The 16,140-nt window shown below is 36.3% G+C and overlaps 2 protein-coding genes across 2 annotated transcripts; one reads left to right on the top strand and one right to left on the bottom strand.

Moving 5' to 3' along the window:
- Positions 1-4,026: 4,026 nt before the first annotated feature.
- Positions 4,027-5,891, bottom strand: LOC106386992 (protein LIKE COV 3). Its single transcript, XM_013826822.3, has 6 exons — positions 5,637-5,891; positions 5,448-5,500; positions 5,264-5,373; positions 4,998-5,165; positions 4,580-4,804; positions 4,027-4,495 (listed from the first exon to the last, which is right to left on the bottom strand). Exons 1-6 carry the CDS (start codon positions 5,751-5,753, stop codon positions 4,389-4,391), a joined length of 780 nt encoding a protein of 259 aa, XP_013682276.1. The 5' UTR covers positions 5,754-5,891; the 3' UTR covers positions 4,027-4,388.
- An 11-nt stretch (positions 5,892-5,902) lies between these two features.
- LOC106386307 (succinate dehydrogenase [ubiquinone] flavoprotein subunit 2, mitochondrial) lies at positions 5,903-15,950 on the top strand. The gene is made up of 15 exons (XM_013826168.3): positions 5,903-6,240; positions 6,740-6,901; positions 6,974-7,061; positions 7,607-7,753; positions 7,856-7,996; positions 8,217-8,302; positions 8,392-8,548; positions 8,623-8,766; positions 8,855-9,042; positions 9,113-9,281; positions 9,368-9,538; positions 13,542-13,611; positions 13,700-13,820; positions 13,902-13,939; positions 14,023-15,950. The coding sequence occupies exons 1-15, from the start codon at positions 6,136-6,138 to the stop codon at positions 14,123-14,125; spliced, it is 1,890 nt and encodes a 629-aa protein (XP_013681622.1). The 5' UTR covers positions 5,903-6,135; the 3' UTR covers positions 14,126-15,950.
- Positions 15,951-16,140: the final 190 nt, after the last annotated feature.

Raw genomic sequence — 16,140 nt, 5'->3', positions numbered from 1 at the left:
TCGCATCGTAAAATTCGTCTTCGTTGAACAGTCATACGTCCTCACCCCTGTTGACCACAAATCCTTCAACTCTTTTATCAGTGGTTGTAGGAAAACATCCAGGGACCTTTTTGGATGGTTCGGACCAGGTATTAATATGGTCAAGAATAGTAACTCCCGTTGCATGCACATCTCCGGTGGCAGGTTGTATGGAGTAAGAAAGACTGGCCACAATGAATATTGTCTCCCTGACATTCCGAACGGACTAAATCCATCTGTGCATAATCCGAGATACACATTCCGGATATTGCTAGCGAAATCTGGATGTACTTTGTTGAAATGTTTCCAGGCTCTTGCATCTGATGGATGAGTCATCTCACCATCCGTCTGAGTATGCTCGGCATGCCATCTCATCTTTCCAGCAGTCTGCTCTGATTGATACAATCTTTTCAATCTGTCTGTAATTGGTAGGTACCACATCCTTTGGTATGGTACCCTATTACGTCCCCGTCCTTGCGGCTTGAATCGTGGCTTCTTGCAGAATCGACATTCTTCTAGCTTCTCATCATCTCCCCAATAGATCATGCAGTTGTCGATGCAAACATCTATCATCTCAGAAGGCAACCCAAGACTATAAACCAGTTTCTGAATCTCATAATAAGAATCAGCAGACACATTGTCTTCCGGCAAATACTCTTTAAACAAGTCCGCCCATTCGTTCATGCAACTTTCAGGTAGATTGTGATCAGTTTTAATATTCATCATTCTAGCAGCTAACGACAATTTAGAGAGACCTTCTCTACAACCACTGTAAAGTGGTTGATTCGCCGCGTTTAACATTTCGTAAAACTTTTTTGCATCTATATTAGGTTCTTCATCTCCATCATGAGCTACGAATGCATCAGCTACCATATCATGAACCCTATCATAATCTACCATCTCCTCTTGCTGGTAACTATGTTCATTATGCAAATGATGATCAACCGGTTCTTTTTCCTGAAAATTGCTATTACTACTACTAGCTTCATTCTGATCATAATTAAAACCTTCTCCATGTTGAAACCAGATATAGTAATTTGCCGTGAAACCTCTATTTATTAAATGCTTCCAAACATTTTCACGGTTTGCCAGTTTCGAATTGTTGCATTTCCGACAAGGACAGAACATCTTACCACTTTCTTGGGCGAGCGGTGTTGAATCTGCTTGATGCATAAATGTCTCCAGACCCGCAAGGTATTCTTTCGTCACTCTCCCGTTAGCATCTCTATGCATATACATCCACTTCCGCAACTCGTAAATATTCCCGGAGCCAGCCATTTTTTTTTCTTTCACGTTTTTTGTTGTTGGTGTGTTTAAAATGATGTTTAAACATCCATATTTATAGGAAAATTCGAATCTGGTAGTTGTAATTTTGCTATGAATTTACGACGAAAATTAATTAGGTGGGCAAAAAAAACGTGTAACACCTATAAAGTTGGTGGATTCAAAAATTTCCTCGCTAAATACACGTAAACTATTTCCTCGTAAATACCACGCAAAGTTTACGTCGTATTTACGAGGAAATAGTTTTTCCTCGTAAAATACTCGTAAAGTTACATCCACTTTACGACGAAACAGTTTTGTCGTTACGTTACGAGGAAATAACGATGACTTTAGTTTTTCACGTAAATTCGTCGTAAACTCGACGCAAATTTACGAGGATTGTTTTTCCTCGTTAATTTTCGTCGTTAAGCATGTGTTTTCTTGTAGTGAAAATTATAGTACTACATAAATAAGTTTAGGTATAACTAATTTTCAAAGCAATACCTAAACTTATTTATGTAGTACTATAATTTTATCACATTTAATCATATACAAACTACCTAATTTTACAACAAATTTATACATAAATCTAAACAATCAAAACATATAACAATCTTAAAATGAAATGAGCAAGGAACACACAATGTTGAAAAAAAAACAATCTCATTAAGATGACAAAAAAACAATCTCAATAAGAAATAGGTTTATTAGCTAAAACATGAACAAACAAGTTGAGGACATTAAAAATGTAGCAAACATATAAATATGGGCATTCTAAAAACCTTCAAAAAAATATAAAATTGAACAACCATCCGCGCGGGCGCGCGGATCCAATCCTAGTTTATATTATTAAAATTAAAATAATTTTTGGTACTGTTTAGAACCATAGATATCAATATAAATATCGGTAGCAGTATAAAAAGAACTATAGTGTATTTTTAGTAATTTCATTAGTATAATTACGTCAATTGTCTTTCCATATTTCAGTCAGTTTAACAATATCATTAATTATACTCCATGTGTTTATATATATATATATGACGTTATATGATTTTCACAAATATTAAGGTACCTAATACAATATCTTTTATACTTTTCTCCATTGATTAATTATCACCTCTCGTAAGACACTCGCACTATAATTAATTCTACTTTGAAATAATAATGAAAGGGCAAACAAAGTCTTATATCACTACCTTTTGGATTGTTTTCTAGAAACGAGAGTATATTGACACAAGATAAATATCCTATAACTTCATTTAAAAGAATACAGAGGGAGTATTACCTTAACAATACATCACATCACTAATTATATAACTGTATTAATAATAGTGCATATTTTTATTTATTAGTTAATAAACATTAACTTTATGTCAATTATAAAATAAAAAATGTAAAATAACTGGGTTTTGCATATTATTACACGTTCAGTTTAGTTTGTTTTACTAAAACTTGTTTTTTTTTTTTAATTTTAGTTTCAATCGGTGAAAAATTACGTAGTCAAAAACATAATTCAAAGACATATTTTTATAAATAAAATAATAACTTAAATAAAAAAATTAAAATGTATACATTTATTTTCACTTAATTTTTTTACTCCATATAATTATTTTACTAAATAAAAAACTCTTTTTATTTCACTTAATTTAGCAAAACACATAGAAATAGTTTTTTTATTAGTTTATAAAATTAGTTAGGCATGAACATTGACAATCTATTTAGGTACGAGTTGTTCTTTTCGGGTATTAGATTTTTTTTGAAATTAGGTCCCGCTTGAATATTAAATTTATGTGTGGATTTTGAGTTGAGTCATTCTGGATCTTGATGAGTTCAGTTCTGAAGTACAGTAACCTAAAAATATATAAACAACAAATGGATCTGAAACGGTTCAGATGTTTGTACCAAAAATACCCATGTTATCCAATTCGATCCAGGTCTTTTGAATACAATTAGTTATATCACGACCAAAATATATAACTAATTATGAAAAATAAGTATCTATGTATAAAAATGTAATAGACCCACGCGGATGCGCTGGTCAGTCAACGGTACAAAATTATGCTCGGAGCCAAGTTCAAAATATATATCAATTATTTTCCTCAATACACTAAAAACACATTTAATTCATAACAAATAGTTTGACTGGATGCATTGAGTTCTCTTCTAGAGCACTGAATATTGAATTGCATCCTAAACAAATTTACACCTCTAGATTCATGACTAAGTTATCGAGTGGTGTACGCACCAACTATAAAGTAATAACTACACGTTCTAGAAGGCTGAGAGTTTTAAATGTTTACTGAGATGCAACTGTGTAAACATGTAAATACAAAAATAAATGAAATGAAACTTCTCTTATCGGTCTCCTTTTTGTTTTGACAATTACATTTTTTTTTTAATGTTTGAAAAAAACATCAAAACGTTTTTAACTTTTTAAAAGATAAATAAAGATAGGCATTGGCTTTTTATATATATAGAGTTATATATATTGAAGCTAAATGTGACATGGACATTTAGATTTAATAGAGTTATATATATTGAAGCTAAGTGTGACATGGACATTTAGATTTAATGTTGTTTTATTTCTGCAACAATTTTTTTTTTATGTCTAGTCTCTGCTTATCCGAGATAGGCATATGAAGAAAAAATATCCACGTTGCCGGGGAAAAAAGCCTTGGAATAAAAAAAAAACAAAACGTGAGCTACGTTGTTCTCTTGTCTTAGTATCAGACAAGCTCTTTGCTCTTTTGGTTAGTGTATCCTTCTGTTTGTTCTGCTTATGAAACGATTTCGAGATCTCTCAACCTTTTATAGCATTTGATAACAAAACACATTGATATTATATGAAGAAAGATCTATGTTCTCGCGCATCTTTGAGTTTGTTCCAACTTTTCTAATATTTTCTTTGTTATTGTTTAGTGTCTAGACTAATACAAGGCTTAAACACATACTCAAACTTTATGAACCTTTCACTCATATATCATAATGAGTTCAAAACTTTTCCAACATTCTTGGATTAACAAACGTTGAAAGTCACCTAAAATCGGAGGCTCCACCGGAGACTGAACCTTCGGATAGAAAAAACAAGAAACAATGAGTCATCGACTTTACACTTGTGGAATAGCAAAGCTTCCTGCTACTGTCCTGTGAATAGTCTCTGCGTCCAGGGTTGTTAGTATCTCTGGGATTGACATGCCACCAGATATGACTATTTCTGTAGCAAGAGAAAAGGTTGAAACAGAGCAATGAGATCAGCTAATGTGTATAATCTCTTTGGGAGATAGGTAGTTCAAGTTACCTATGCCTTCACGGACAGAGAGATTAGGCCTTATGATGTCCTTTGAGCTAATGAGGAAAATGTCTCCAAGGTAAAGATGATTGGTGGGGACATAGACACAGCAGAGCTCTTCTCCACCAGCACGGCCTCGGAGAATCACAGTCGATGTAATGAATCCAAAAGCGTATTCTCCCCTATGAGGATGCCTGATAATGGCTACCTCCTTGAATGCACCTGAGCTGTGATCTGATGATAAAAGGAGAAAAAGTGTAAGTTTAGATAAATAAAGTTGTAGTCTTTTTTTAGTGTAGTTAGCTCAACTAGAAAAAACACCTTAGACAAAATCTAGAGTTTACAAGATTCAGGATGAAACTAATATTATATAATGTGGCTTTGGACGTAGAAGATAAAACCTCCTAATAATTCTTTTTTTTTTGACCTGGGGAGATTGCTCCGCTGATTTGTTTAGAAGCTGAGTAGATGTAGCTGATGAGAGGCATTTTCTTTATAAACCATTCTCCAATGCTGAGAAATGAAGCTCCTAGCCATGAGGACATGAAGACACCAACCACAAAGATGAATGTTATGGATGTCACAAACCCAAGACCTGCCATAAGTATAAACAAGTTGTGTTAGATTTCATTAATTGACAAAATATTTTTAATGTACGTACGTAGCTAATTAGAGATGAAATGAAGAACTAACCGAACATATTGATTCCGAGATGAGTGTAGATTGGGGAGAAGAAACCGTCAACGAAATGAATAAACCACCATGTGAAGTAGAATGTGACGGCGATTGGAAGAAGAATGACACTATATAACAAAATAAAACTAATGAAACCAATTTAGTTATGTTTCAGCGAGACAAAGCAACCGAGATTAAGTACCATCCGGTCATGAACTTTTTGGAGGCCCAGCTTCGGATGACTTTGTAAACCGCCTGTTTGTTTTGTACATATAAAACATCGAATAACTTAACACACAAGTAACTACCACTCTAGGTCAAACGCAAACGATACACCACTCATTACAAACTTGCATTAAATTTGTAAAGAGATAGGGAGAGAGAGAATAACCTCTCTTCCGGCGACGTGAATGGGCGAAGCAAGAGGAGACGGCGGAACCGAGAGAACGACCTCTCCGGACTTATGCATCGGAATCAGCCGCTCCAGATCTCTCTCCCTTGTTTCCATCTCTCTCTCTCTCTCTTTCACCCCAAATCTCAGTTTGTCGGTACCGATCTCTGTCTGAATCGGTTCGTTGGATCTCTGATGTCTCTTTCTTATCCTGCGTGTCTTTTGTGTGAGAGCAACCAACTGCTTTCGCCAAAGCTAAGCATGCATTTCGATTGCTGTTATCCCGACGCTACCAGATTATGGGCTTCATGGTCAAACTTGGGCCTAATAAGAAGGCCCAGTAACCAACGTGGCAGAAGAATTTTGAATAACTCTCAACGTGCCATGATCAACCCCACTTGTGAGAGGGACTCCAATTTTAAAACGAGACATGGTGTTGACAAAATGCCATTAACCATCGTAAAGACCTTGTGCTGAGTACGTAGTAACGAACGGAGGAATGTGGCGGTTTGTGTCTCGTCGCGTTCGAGCTGCGAGGAGATCGGAATCTGATGGTGCTCTCATCAGTTCTCAAGTCTCCACAAGATTGTTCTCTGCTCGTTCGGTACGACTACATTGTTGTCTTCATACTGTTTGAATCCTCGTTCTCGTTTAGTCTTTGGGGGGTTTCGAGCGTCTATGTGTAGACTAAACACGAATTGGTCGACCAATCTATATGATTTGTTCGTCTTAATCCATAACTATCTACAAGTTAAATGTGTATATGTTCTTACGTGAGATATTATTGAGTTAAGAAAATAAATTGAATCCTTGTACATATTTGTCTATTTACTTTTAAAAGTTGTAACATTTTGTTATTATATATTATTGATTTCTACTATTTTGTTTTGTGATTTTCAGTCAGAATTTCCGCACAGGTTAATGTGTAAATGGTTTCGAGTTTAGAAAATGATTTGGGGAATTTTGTGTTTTGTTTCTTGGGAAGGAATTATTTAGTTTTATACGGTTCCTTCTAATAGCTTGGATCTTCTTAGTCTGTGAAAATATTTGTGAGATCGTATTATCCAATTCTGATTCAAAATTGTTTGTATTCTCTGTGGCAGACGACAAGAGATTATACAATCGTTGATCATAAGTATGACGCGGTTGTTGTAGGAGCAGGTGGTGCTGGACTTAGAGCAGCTATAGGACTATCAGAACATGGTTTTAACACAGCTTGCATCACTAAGCTTTTTCCTACTCGTTCTCATACAGTTGCTGCTCAGGTATCGACTACTACATTGCCTCATCTTATTTAATCTTTTGCTCCGTTGTTGATTAAGCTATAATTTGTGCAGGGAGGTATAAATGCTGCATTGGGTAATATGACTGAAGATGACTGGCGATGGCATATGTATGATACCGTCAAAGGAAGTGACTGGTTAGGTATGGTGCTGATCTTAGACTCAAAAGTCTCAAAGTTTAGACAGATTGGCTGTTAATACTTGACGATTTCTTGTTTTTGGCATTCTTGGTCAGGCCTGGTCTTGAACGCATACTTTAGAAACATATGAATGAGGCTTTTGATTTTCTTATAGATTTTTAGGATCCATTTTTTTTTCTATTGTTGTTATCATGGAAAAGAAGTATAGAGAGATTATAAAGTTTAGTCAAATAAAAAAGAGAAATTGTAAAGTCCATCTCAGAAAGATTTAGTAGTCTATAGAAGTATTAATTTTTAAACGACTTTATAGCAATTTGATGTTTTGTATTTTTTAGAACTCATTTTATTGTATTGGATCTCCAAAATCTCAGAACCGGCATTGTTATTGTTTCAAGTTTCGAAAGCTAGATCTTGATTTTTCTTTTACTGTGGATGTAACACGTTGATTTGCAATCTAACATGTACACTAGTGAAAGCAGCTTCTTTCTTAATTCTGCTGGTTTCTGTTTTAAGATGTAAGTAACTGGTATCTTTTGTTTTTGTATAGGTGATCAAGATGCAATTCAGTATATGTGCAGGGAAGCTCCAAAAGCTGTGATTGAGCTTGAGAATTACGGGTTGCCGTTTTCTCGAACAGAAGATGGAAAAATATATCAACGAGCTTTTGGTGGTCAGAGTCTCGACTTTGGAAAAGGTTTTTGATCTTTGATTCATGCAATCTCAAGTTGGAAACTATAATTATTTCATGTGAAAGTTTGCTTGCTAATAGTTCCTTTTATCATTGCCCTTTATTCAGGTGGCCAAGCATATCGTTGCGCATGTGCTGCTGACCGCACTGGGCATGCTTTGTTACACACTCTTTATGGCCAAGCGATGAAACATAACACTCAATTCTTTGTTGAATACTTTGCCCTTGATTTGATTATGAACAGTGATGGTAAGTACTAACTAAGAGTATTTCGTACCATAGCTGTGTTTGAAAATCGATAGAGATCATGTTACCTTCACTATTCAAAAGATTTAGAGCTTCCCAAGTTCTGCCTCCTTTTGGAAATTTTATATAATCAATAACTTAAAATAATATAATTCCTATTAAGAGATCCTCTGAAGAATGTGTTCTACAACATTCAGATGGTTTTGTTATATTTGATGAGCAGGAACATGTCAGGGAGTCATTGCACTGAACATGGAAGATGGCACTTTACATCGTTTCCACGCTGGCTCTACGATCTTAGCCACTGGGGTAAGATGATAAAGTGTTGCTTGAAGCGTATCTTACTTTAGATATTTGAAACCACATTGTACCAAATCAGTATCTCTTACTGTCTTCAGGGGTATGGGAGAGCTTATTTCTCAGCAACCTCAGCACATACATGCACAGGGGATGGAAATGCCATGGTGGCACGTGCCGGGCTTCCGCTACAGGACTTGGAGTTTGTTCAGTTTCATCCTACTGGTATCTATGGAGCTGGATGTCTCATTACTGAAGGTATGTGTTTCTTCTTACATTTTTGGATTTAGACAAGACATTGGTTCTTGACTTTGTCAGTTTAAATATTTTAGGAGCTCGAGGCGAAGGTGGGATTCTCAGAAACAGTGAAGGGGAGAAATTCATGGACCGGTATGCTCCAACAGCTAGAGATCTTGCTTCAAGAGATGTTGTCTCAAGATCTATGACTATGGAGATCCGGGAAGGGCGTGGTGCAGGTAAGACCCTAACTCCTTTTGAGAGTGTAATATTACCTTAATGTGAGACTCATATATTATACAAGAAAATAACATTATTCTGTAACAGGACCTATGAAGGATCATATTTACCTTCACCTAAACCATCTACCACCAGATGTTCTTAAGGAGAGGCTTCCTGGTATATCTGAAACTGCTGCTATTTTCGCGGGTGTCGATGTTACAAGAGAGCCTATTCCTGTGTTGCCTACTGTGCATTACAATATGGGTGGCATTCCCACCAACTACCATGGAGAGGTAAACAATATGACAAAAACTATTTACAACATATGGATATGTTCATCATTTGAAAAGTGTTATGTTCCAGGTGATTACTGGTGATGATCCAGATTCTATAGTTCCTGGACTAATGGCTGCAGGAGAAGCAGCATCTGCATCTGTCCATGGCGCCAATAGGCTTGGTGCAAACTCACTTCTTGACATTGTTGTTTTTGGCCGAGCTTGTGCAAACAGAGTTGCAGAGATTCAAAAACCAGGTATGCAAATACATATATTACCAGCTCTGCATGTTGATGCAAGTAAGTGTTTCTGAAAGATTTTTGCTTTTATGATGCTTGTAAAGGCGAGAAACTGAGACCTTTAGAGAACGATGCTGGTGAGAAGAGTATTGAATGGTTGCACCGACTAAGGAACTCAAATGGGTCGCTTCCAACTTCTAAAATCAGATTGAACATGCAAAGAGTCATGCAAAACAATGCTGCTGTCTTCCGTACACAAGAAACACTAGAGGAAGGTAACAAACAGTCAAAACTTATGACCTGTTGGAGATAAGCTTCAACATCACTAAAAAAAGAAATCATGAAGAAAATGAAGTTATCCTAAGTGTAAATAGGATAACTAGAAAATGAAGTTATCATTAAAAGAATTAGGATAACTAACTAAATCTATTAGAATTAGGAAAAAGAATTTCCTTTTTCATTGTATAATAGGTTAAGTTAATGATCCCTATATAAGGAGATCTTAATGTAAGATGAGCTCATAAAAAAGATAAGAAAGATAATAGCTTGTGTTTTGTTTTTTTTATAAGTTTTCTAAACATCAATAAAGGAAGAATTCTTTATTAAAGCTAGGGTGTTCAACGCCTAGAACTAGGGTTGAACGTGTTCTCGTTTTGGGTTACACCTTTGTTCTTGGTCACTTTATTTGGTATCAGAGCTCCAGGTTTGATTCATTGAAGAAGTTTCACCGAAGGAATGAGTGATTCAAAATCAGCATCGAAGACAATGGAAGTTGTGCCTTCCACGGTGGTCTGTCCGATGTTATCTTCAACGAACTACACGGTATGGGCAATGAGAATGAAGGTGTTACTGCGAGTACACAAGGTTTGGGAATCTATTGAACCAAGGACAGACGATGAAGAGAAGAAGGATATCGCTACTGCTCTCCAATTCCAATCGATTCCAGAAAACCTAATATTGCAAGTTGGTGAAGTCGACTCCCCTAAAGAAATCTGGGAAGCCGTGAAGTCAAGAAATCTTGGTGCTGAACGCGTAAAAGAAGCTCGCCTTAAGACCTGGATGAATGAGTTTGAACGTCTAAAGATGAAAGATACAGACTCAATAGATATCTTTATTGGCAAGATATCATAATTGGCCTAAAAATCTGCAGCATTAGGTCAAGCGATGGAAGAACCTAAGCTGGTAAAGAAGTTCTTGAACAGTTTACCGCGAAGCAAGTATATTCAGATCATAGCCTCACTTGAACAAGTTCTCGATCTGAATAAAACGAGTTTCAAAAATATTGTTGGGAGACTCAAGGCGTATGAAGAACATATCCAGAAAGAAGATACACAAGAGCCACAAGGGAACCTTCTGTACATGGACTCTAATCAATCATACAACTCAATAGGTAGAGGTAGAGGTTGGAATCGTGGTCGAGGAAACAGAGGAAGAGGGCGCAACACACAAGAGAGAGAGGTAAAGGAAAGAAGGACTACTCTCAGATTACGTGTTACAGTTGCAAGAAGAAAGGCCACTTCGCCTCTGATTGTCCAGAGGAGGAACAAGACGACCAGGAGCTAAACAAAGCAGATATAGAGGAAGCTGATGTCGCTTTGTATATCCACGAGATCGTGTTTCTCAACGAGGAGAAGGTTATACCGAAGACACTTGTACAAAGCAAACGAGAAGATGGAATCTGGTACTTGGATAATGGAGCAAGTAACCATATGACGGGCGAGAGATCATACTTCTCTGAACTTAATGAAAGCATTAAAGGAAATGTGAAGTTCGTAGATGGTTCATGTGTCGACATCAATGGCAAGGGGTCGATACTATTTGAAGCAAAGACATGGGAACATAGACTCTTGACCGACATATAATACATTCCAGACCTAAGGAGAAATATATTGAGCTTGGGGTAAGCTACTGAACAAGGATGTGATGTTAGGATGAGGGATAACTACCTAACACTGAAAGACCCTAATGGAAGACTGGATGTGATGTTAGGATGAGGGATAACTACCTAACACTGAAAGACCCTAATGGAAGACTACTGGCAAAAGTGTTAAGGTCGCCTAACCGGCTGTATAAGTTGCGACTTGAAGTTGGTAGACCAGCCTGTTTGCACACAAGAATGGAAGAATATACTTGGGGATGGCATGCTAGGCTCGGACACATTATTTTCAAAACTATAAGGTCCATGGAGACACAACTGATGGTACACGGGTTGCAAGAGATTAAAGATAAGAAAGAGTGTTGGAATTGGAAGGAAGCTAACAAGGAAGAACAGAGCGAACCTGGTATGTTCCGGAAGTCATGGGGTGCTACAATGGACGACAGACATTGTCCATTCGTGGTTGGAACTCAACAGGAAGAACCTGCTGCTGAAGAGACTGAAGCGCAGCAACCAAAACATGTTTAAGTTAATCCAGAAGTTGAACAAATCGAACCACAACCTAGGCGCTCAACACGTCAATCAACTCGTCCTAGCTATCTTGGAGACTATGTATTACTGGCCGACATAGAGTATGAGTTTCTGCTTCTTGAACTCAATGACGAACCAATTAACTTTCAAGAAGCCAGCAAACTTGTTCAATGGAGAAAAGCTTGCACAGACGAGATTGATTCTATAGAGGAGAATGAGACGTGGGTGCTAGTAGACAAACCAGCCGGAGTCAAGGTTATTGGCCTCAAGTGGATCTTTAAGATCAAAAGGAATGCAAATGGCTCAATCAACAAGTAAAAGTCAAGACTCGTGGTTAAAGGATATGTTCAAGAGGTGTTTGCACCAGTTGCTCGTATAGAGGCGATCAGATTGCTATTCGGTTTAGCTGCTACAAACGGATGGGAGATCCATCACTTGGATGTGAAGACAACGTTCTTACATGGAGAATTGATAGAAGATGTGTACGTATCTCAGCCTGAAGGATTTGAAAAGAAGGGAGAAGAACATAAGGTTTTCAAACTTCGAAAGGCTTTATACGAACTAAGGCAAGCTCCACGAGACTGGAACACGAAGCTTTATCAAGTACTAAAAGGATTAAAGTTCCAGAAGTGCTGCAAGGAAAGTTCAGTATACCGAAAGGAAGAAGGGCTCGTGGTGGTGAATAACAGTCATCATAATGATCACGATCATATCGAAACCGGAGGCAATAAAGAAGGTGATTTCGATAATGATCATGATCACACCACAGATGAAGATGTGATAGAAGATCAACATCAATCTGTTCAACCACATCAACCTGTTCAACCGGAACAACATGTTCACGCGGAACAACCTGTTCAACCGGAAGAACCAGTTCAACATCTGCGAAGATCAAGTTGTCAACCGAGATATCTAGTTGATCATGTTCTTAAAGGATCCAATGAAGAATGTGAGAGACTTCTACTATCAAAGGATAATGAGCAAAGGAGCTTTAAGGAAGCTAAAGACTTGAAAGAATGGAGAGATGCTTGCACGGAAGAAATCATCTCAATCAACAAGATATGGATTCGAGTTGATAAACCAAATCATATAAAGGTCAATGGTCTCAAATGGATGTTCAGGATCAAGAAGGATGCGGATGGAACTATCAACAAGTTCAAGTCACGACTTGTAGTCAAGGGATATCTACAAGAACATGTGCAAGGACGTGTGCATGGTGTTGAACACATTGCAGGAAGTGAGCAAGTCGCGGACTTCTTGACCAAGGCATTAGCAAGAATCAAGTTCAAAGAAATGAGGGAGCTGATTCGAGTTCAAGACCTTAGCTATGGAAACTTGAAGCTTAAAGGGAAGAATGTTGGAGATAAGCTTCAACATCACTAAAAAGGGAAGTCATGAAGAAAAGGAAGTTATCTTTAATTGTAATTAGGATAACTAGAAAAAGAAGTTATCCTTAAAGGAATTAGGATCCTTAAAGGAATTAGGATAAACTAAAGCTATTAAAATTAGGAAAAGAAAAGACCTAATTCATTGTGTAGCAGGTTAAGTTAAAGATCACTATTACCTATATAAGGAGATCTTAATTAAGATGATCTCATAAGAAAAATAATAGCTTGTGTTTAGTTTTTGAGAAGTTTTCTGAACATCAATAAATGAAGAACTCTTTATTAAAGCTAGTGTGTTCAATGCCTAAAATTATGGTTGAACGCTTAAGCCGCTCTTCCCATTTCCTCGTTGACCCATCATGCAAAAGGTACGCCGTTAGAGTGAGTGCGTGTTTTCGTTTTGGGTTACACCTTTGTTCTTGGTCACTTTATGACCTAGTGAGGTTTTAGAGCTGAATATGAATTAAAAGTTTCGTATTAATATAGGTTGTGATTTGATCGATAAGACTTGGGACAGTTTTGGTGATGTCAAAGTGAAGGATAAGAGTTTGATATGGTGAGACTACTTCTCTTTGAAAAAAAAAACGTTAAAGAACTGTCTTAGCCTGATTATTAAGCTATGTTCCGGAAACTTTGCACTTTAGGAACTCGGATTTGGTAGAAACTATGGAGCTGGAGAATCTTTTGATTAATGCGTGTATAACAATGCATTCTGCTGAGGCTAGAAAGGAGAGTCGTGGAGCACATGCTCGTGAGGATTTCACGGTAAGTTCTATGTTCCTTACATAACTAAATGTGTCTTGGGTTGATATGACATAGAGGAACTTTGGTATGGTTGTTTTTCAGAAACGAGATGATGAGAATTGGATGAAGCACACACTGGGGTAAAATCATAGACCAATGGATTTACTACATTAATCAAATGGCTTTTAGTAACGAGTGTTTATTTTATGAATATGTTGAATAGGTATTGGGAAGAAGGGAAGGTGAAACTGGAGTATAGACCCGTCCACATGAACACATTGGACGATGAGGTTGACACTTTCCCTCCTAAAGCTCGAGTATATTGACATTTCATAAACCTCCTTTTTCCAAGAACTTATGGTGAGTTCGAGGTCACCTTTCTCTATAACAATTCAACTGTATTTTGAAACATATCATCCGATTGAATAATTCTTATAAAAATGTGGATATGTGTTGTTATTGTTCGCATTTGTTTCCAGAGGTGATTCTTCACCCATCACACAAATTTTTATAATATACAATATGTTATATCTACACTATAATAAAGTAATGAAAATTTGGTTTCTCTTTTGAGAATTACTTGTAATCCTAACCGGCGCATTAGCATGGATAATGTTATTTTAATTATGAGAAATAGTTTCATAATATTAGGAATTTTTAATCTGGTAAAACCAAATCAATTAAAGTCGAACCTAGATAGATAAAGTGATTTGCATTTTTTTACTGTGATTTGTTCTCTTATATATTTAACATTTTGTTCATCATTTTAAAATACCGCTAAAAATGTATTTATCGATATTTAAGTTTTGATTTGAAAAAAAAACATAAGCTAAGCTTTACCAATTCGTGGTATTTTAGAATAAAAATGATAAGAGAGGGAGAGGAGAGAGGGAGAGAATTCTAATGTAATTTAATGTAAACAAAAATTAAATTTCAATATATTTCTAAAGTTATTGATATGCAATTATTGTAAATTAAAATTAACATAATCATATATAAATATATATTAAAATCACTTAAATAAATATGTATTTCATGATATTAATATAAATCAAAGTTGATAAAAAATATAAATCAAATAAAACAAAACAAAACTTGGAGCTTAATTTGATTTATTGTGTGTGCATACCTCTATATATATATTTATTATTATATAAATAGAAAACTCTATATTAATTTAGAATGATTTGTAGTTTAATAGTGTTTGAAGATTAATTATCAGTTTCCAAATAGTTAATTTTCAGTTTCCAGTCTAAATGTAAAGCAAAAAAAAAAAAAAATTACTTTCCCCAAAACTAGAAAATTTACTCTTTTTGAGTGGGCGGCGAATCCAAATATGAAATTTAGCTAAACATAGATTTTCGGATTTCATTCCACTATAAAAGAGATTAGATAATGTGAACAAAACGATTCACTATAAAATCACATCCGATATCTCTTTGAGTGCACTCGTAACATATCAAAGATGGATCTTAGAGAAGCTATGAGAAAGCAAAACGACGTTGCAGTGAACCTTTCCATGAACGTCTTATCTTCCGCGACCAAAGATTCTAATGTAATCTTCTCGCCGGCGTCAATCAACTCTGCGATCACCATGCACGCCGCTGGTCCCGGAGGAGAGTCAATCGCTAGTGAAATCCTCTCCTTCCTCAGATCTTCGTCAATCGAAGAGCTCAAGACCATCTTCCGCGAAATATCCTCCGTCGTCTTCGCCGATCACAGTGCAAGTGGCGGCCCAAAGATCACGGCCGCGAATGGCTTATGAGCCTATGCTTTAGAGTCCATTATCCTGGTCACCTAACACTGATATGAGCCTATGCTTTAGGGCCTATTTGAATACCCAGAGATAGGGTCTATCCGTGGGCTGCACCTCTTTTGGGGATTAGTCTTGGCCTCTCCATGGGCCTGAGATACCCCAGGTTAATAAAAAAAAAAAAAGTTACAAGGATCTCTTCGAAAACTTCTTCAACTCCGTGTATGCTCCAGTTGATTTCCGATCAAAGGTAAAGTTTCATCTTTTATTCAGAAAATTAGGGTTTCGTCCCCCTAGAAAAATATAATAAAATAATTTGTTTACAAAAAACAAAAACAAAATAAATTAGAGTTTCTGAGAAATATTGTCTTCTTGTAAATCAACCCAGCTCAACTTCATCATCGTGATCCCTTGATTTCACTACAAGAAGACATTAACTAGTAGTTCTAGTGTTGTCTGAATTAGTTGAAGAACAGAATAGTTTGTGTAGTTTAGTTTCATCTTTTGTTCAGAAAATTTTTAGGGTTTCATGAGAAATATTTTTTTTTCCATGAGAAATACTGTCTCTTACAAATTAACTAAGTTCAA

This window comes from Brassica napus, chromosome C3, assembly GCF_020379485.1.
Source record: "Brassica napus cultivar Da-Ae chromosome C3, Da-Ae, whole genome shotgun sequence".
Taxonomy (NCBI): Eukaryota; Viridiplantae; Streptophyta; class Magnoliopsida; order Brassicales; family Brassicaceae; genus Brassica; species Brassica napus.
The sequence above is the reverse complement of the archived record's forward strand: the minus strand, read 5'-3'. Positions and strand labels throughout refer to the sequence as shown.

Coding starts and splice junctions, on each gene's coding strand:
- LOC106386992 (XM_013826822.3), bottom strand. CDS start 5,753: ATGGAAACAAGGGAGAGAGATCTGGAGCGGCTGATTCCGATGCATAAG. Junction 5,166..5,263: donor TCTCGGAATCAATATGTTCG/GTTAGTTCTTCA, acceptor TACTTATGGCAG/GTCTTGGGTTTGTGACATCC. Junction 4,496..4,579: donor CTCTGTCCGTGAAGGCATAG/GTAACTTGAACT, acceptor CTCTTGCTACAG/AAATAGTCATATCTGGTGGC.
- LOC106386307 (XM_013826168.3), top strand. CDS start 6,136: ATGTGGCGGTTTGTGTCTCGTCGCGTTCGAGCTGCGAGGAGATCGGAA. Junction 7,754..7,855: donor GAGTCTCGACTTTGGAAAAG/GTTTTTGATCTT, acceptor CCCTTTATTCAG/GTGGCCAAGCATATCGTTGC. Junction 9,282..9,367: donor TGCAGAGATTCAAAAACCAG/GTATGCAAATAC, acceptor ATGCTTGTAAAG/GCGAGAAACTGAGACCTTTA.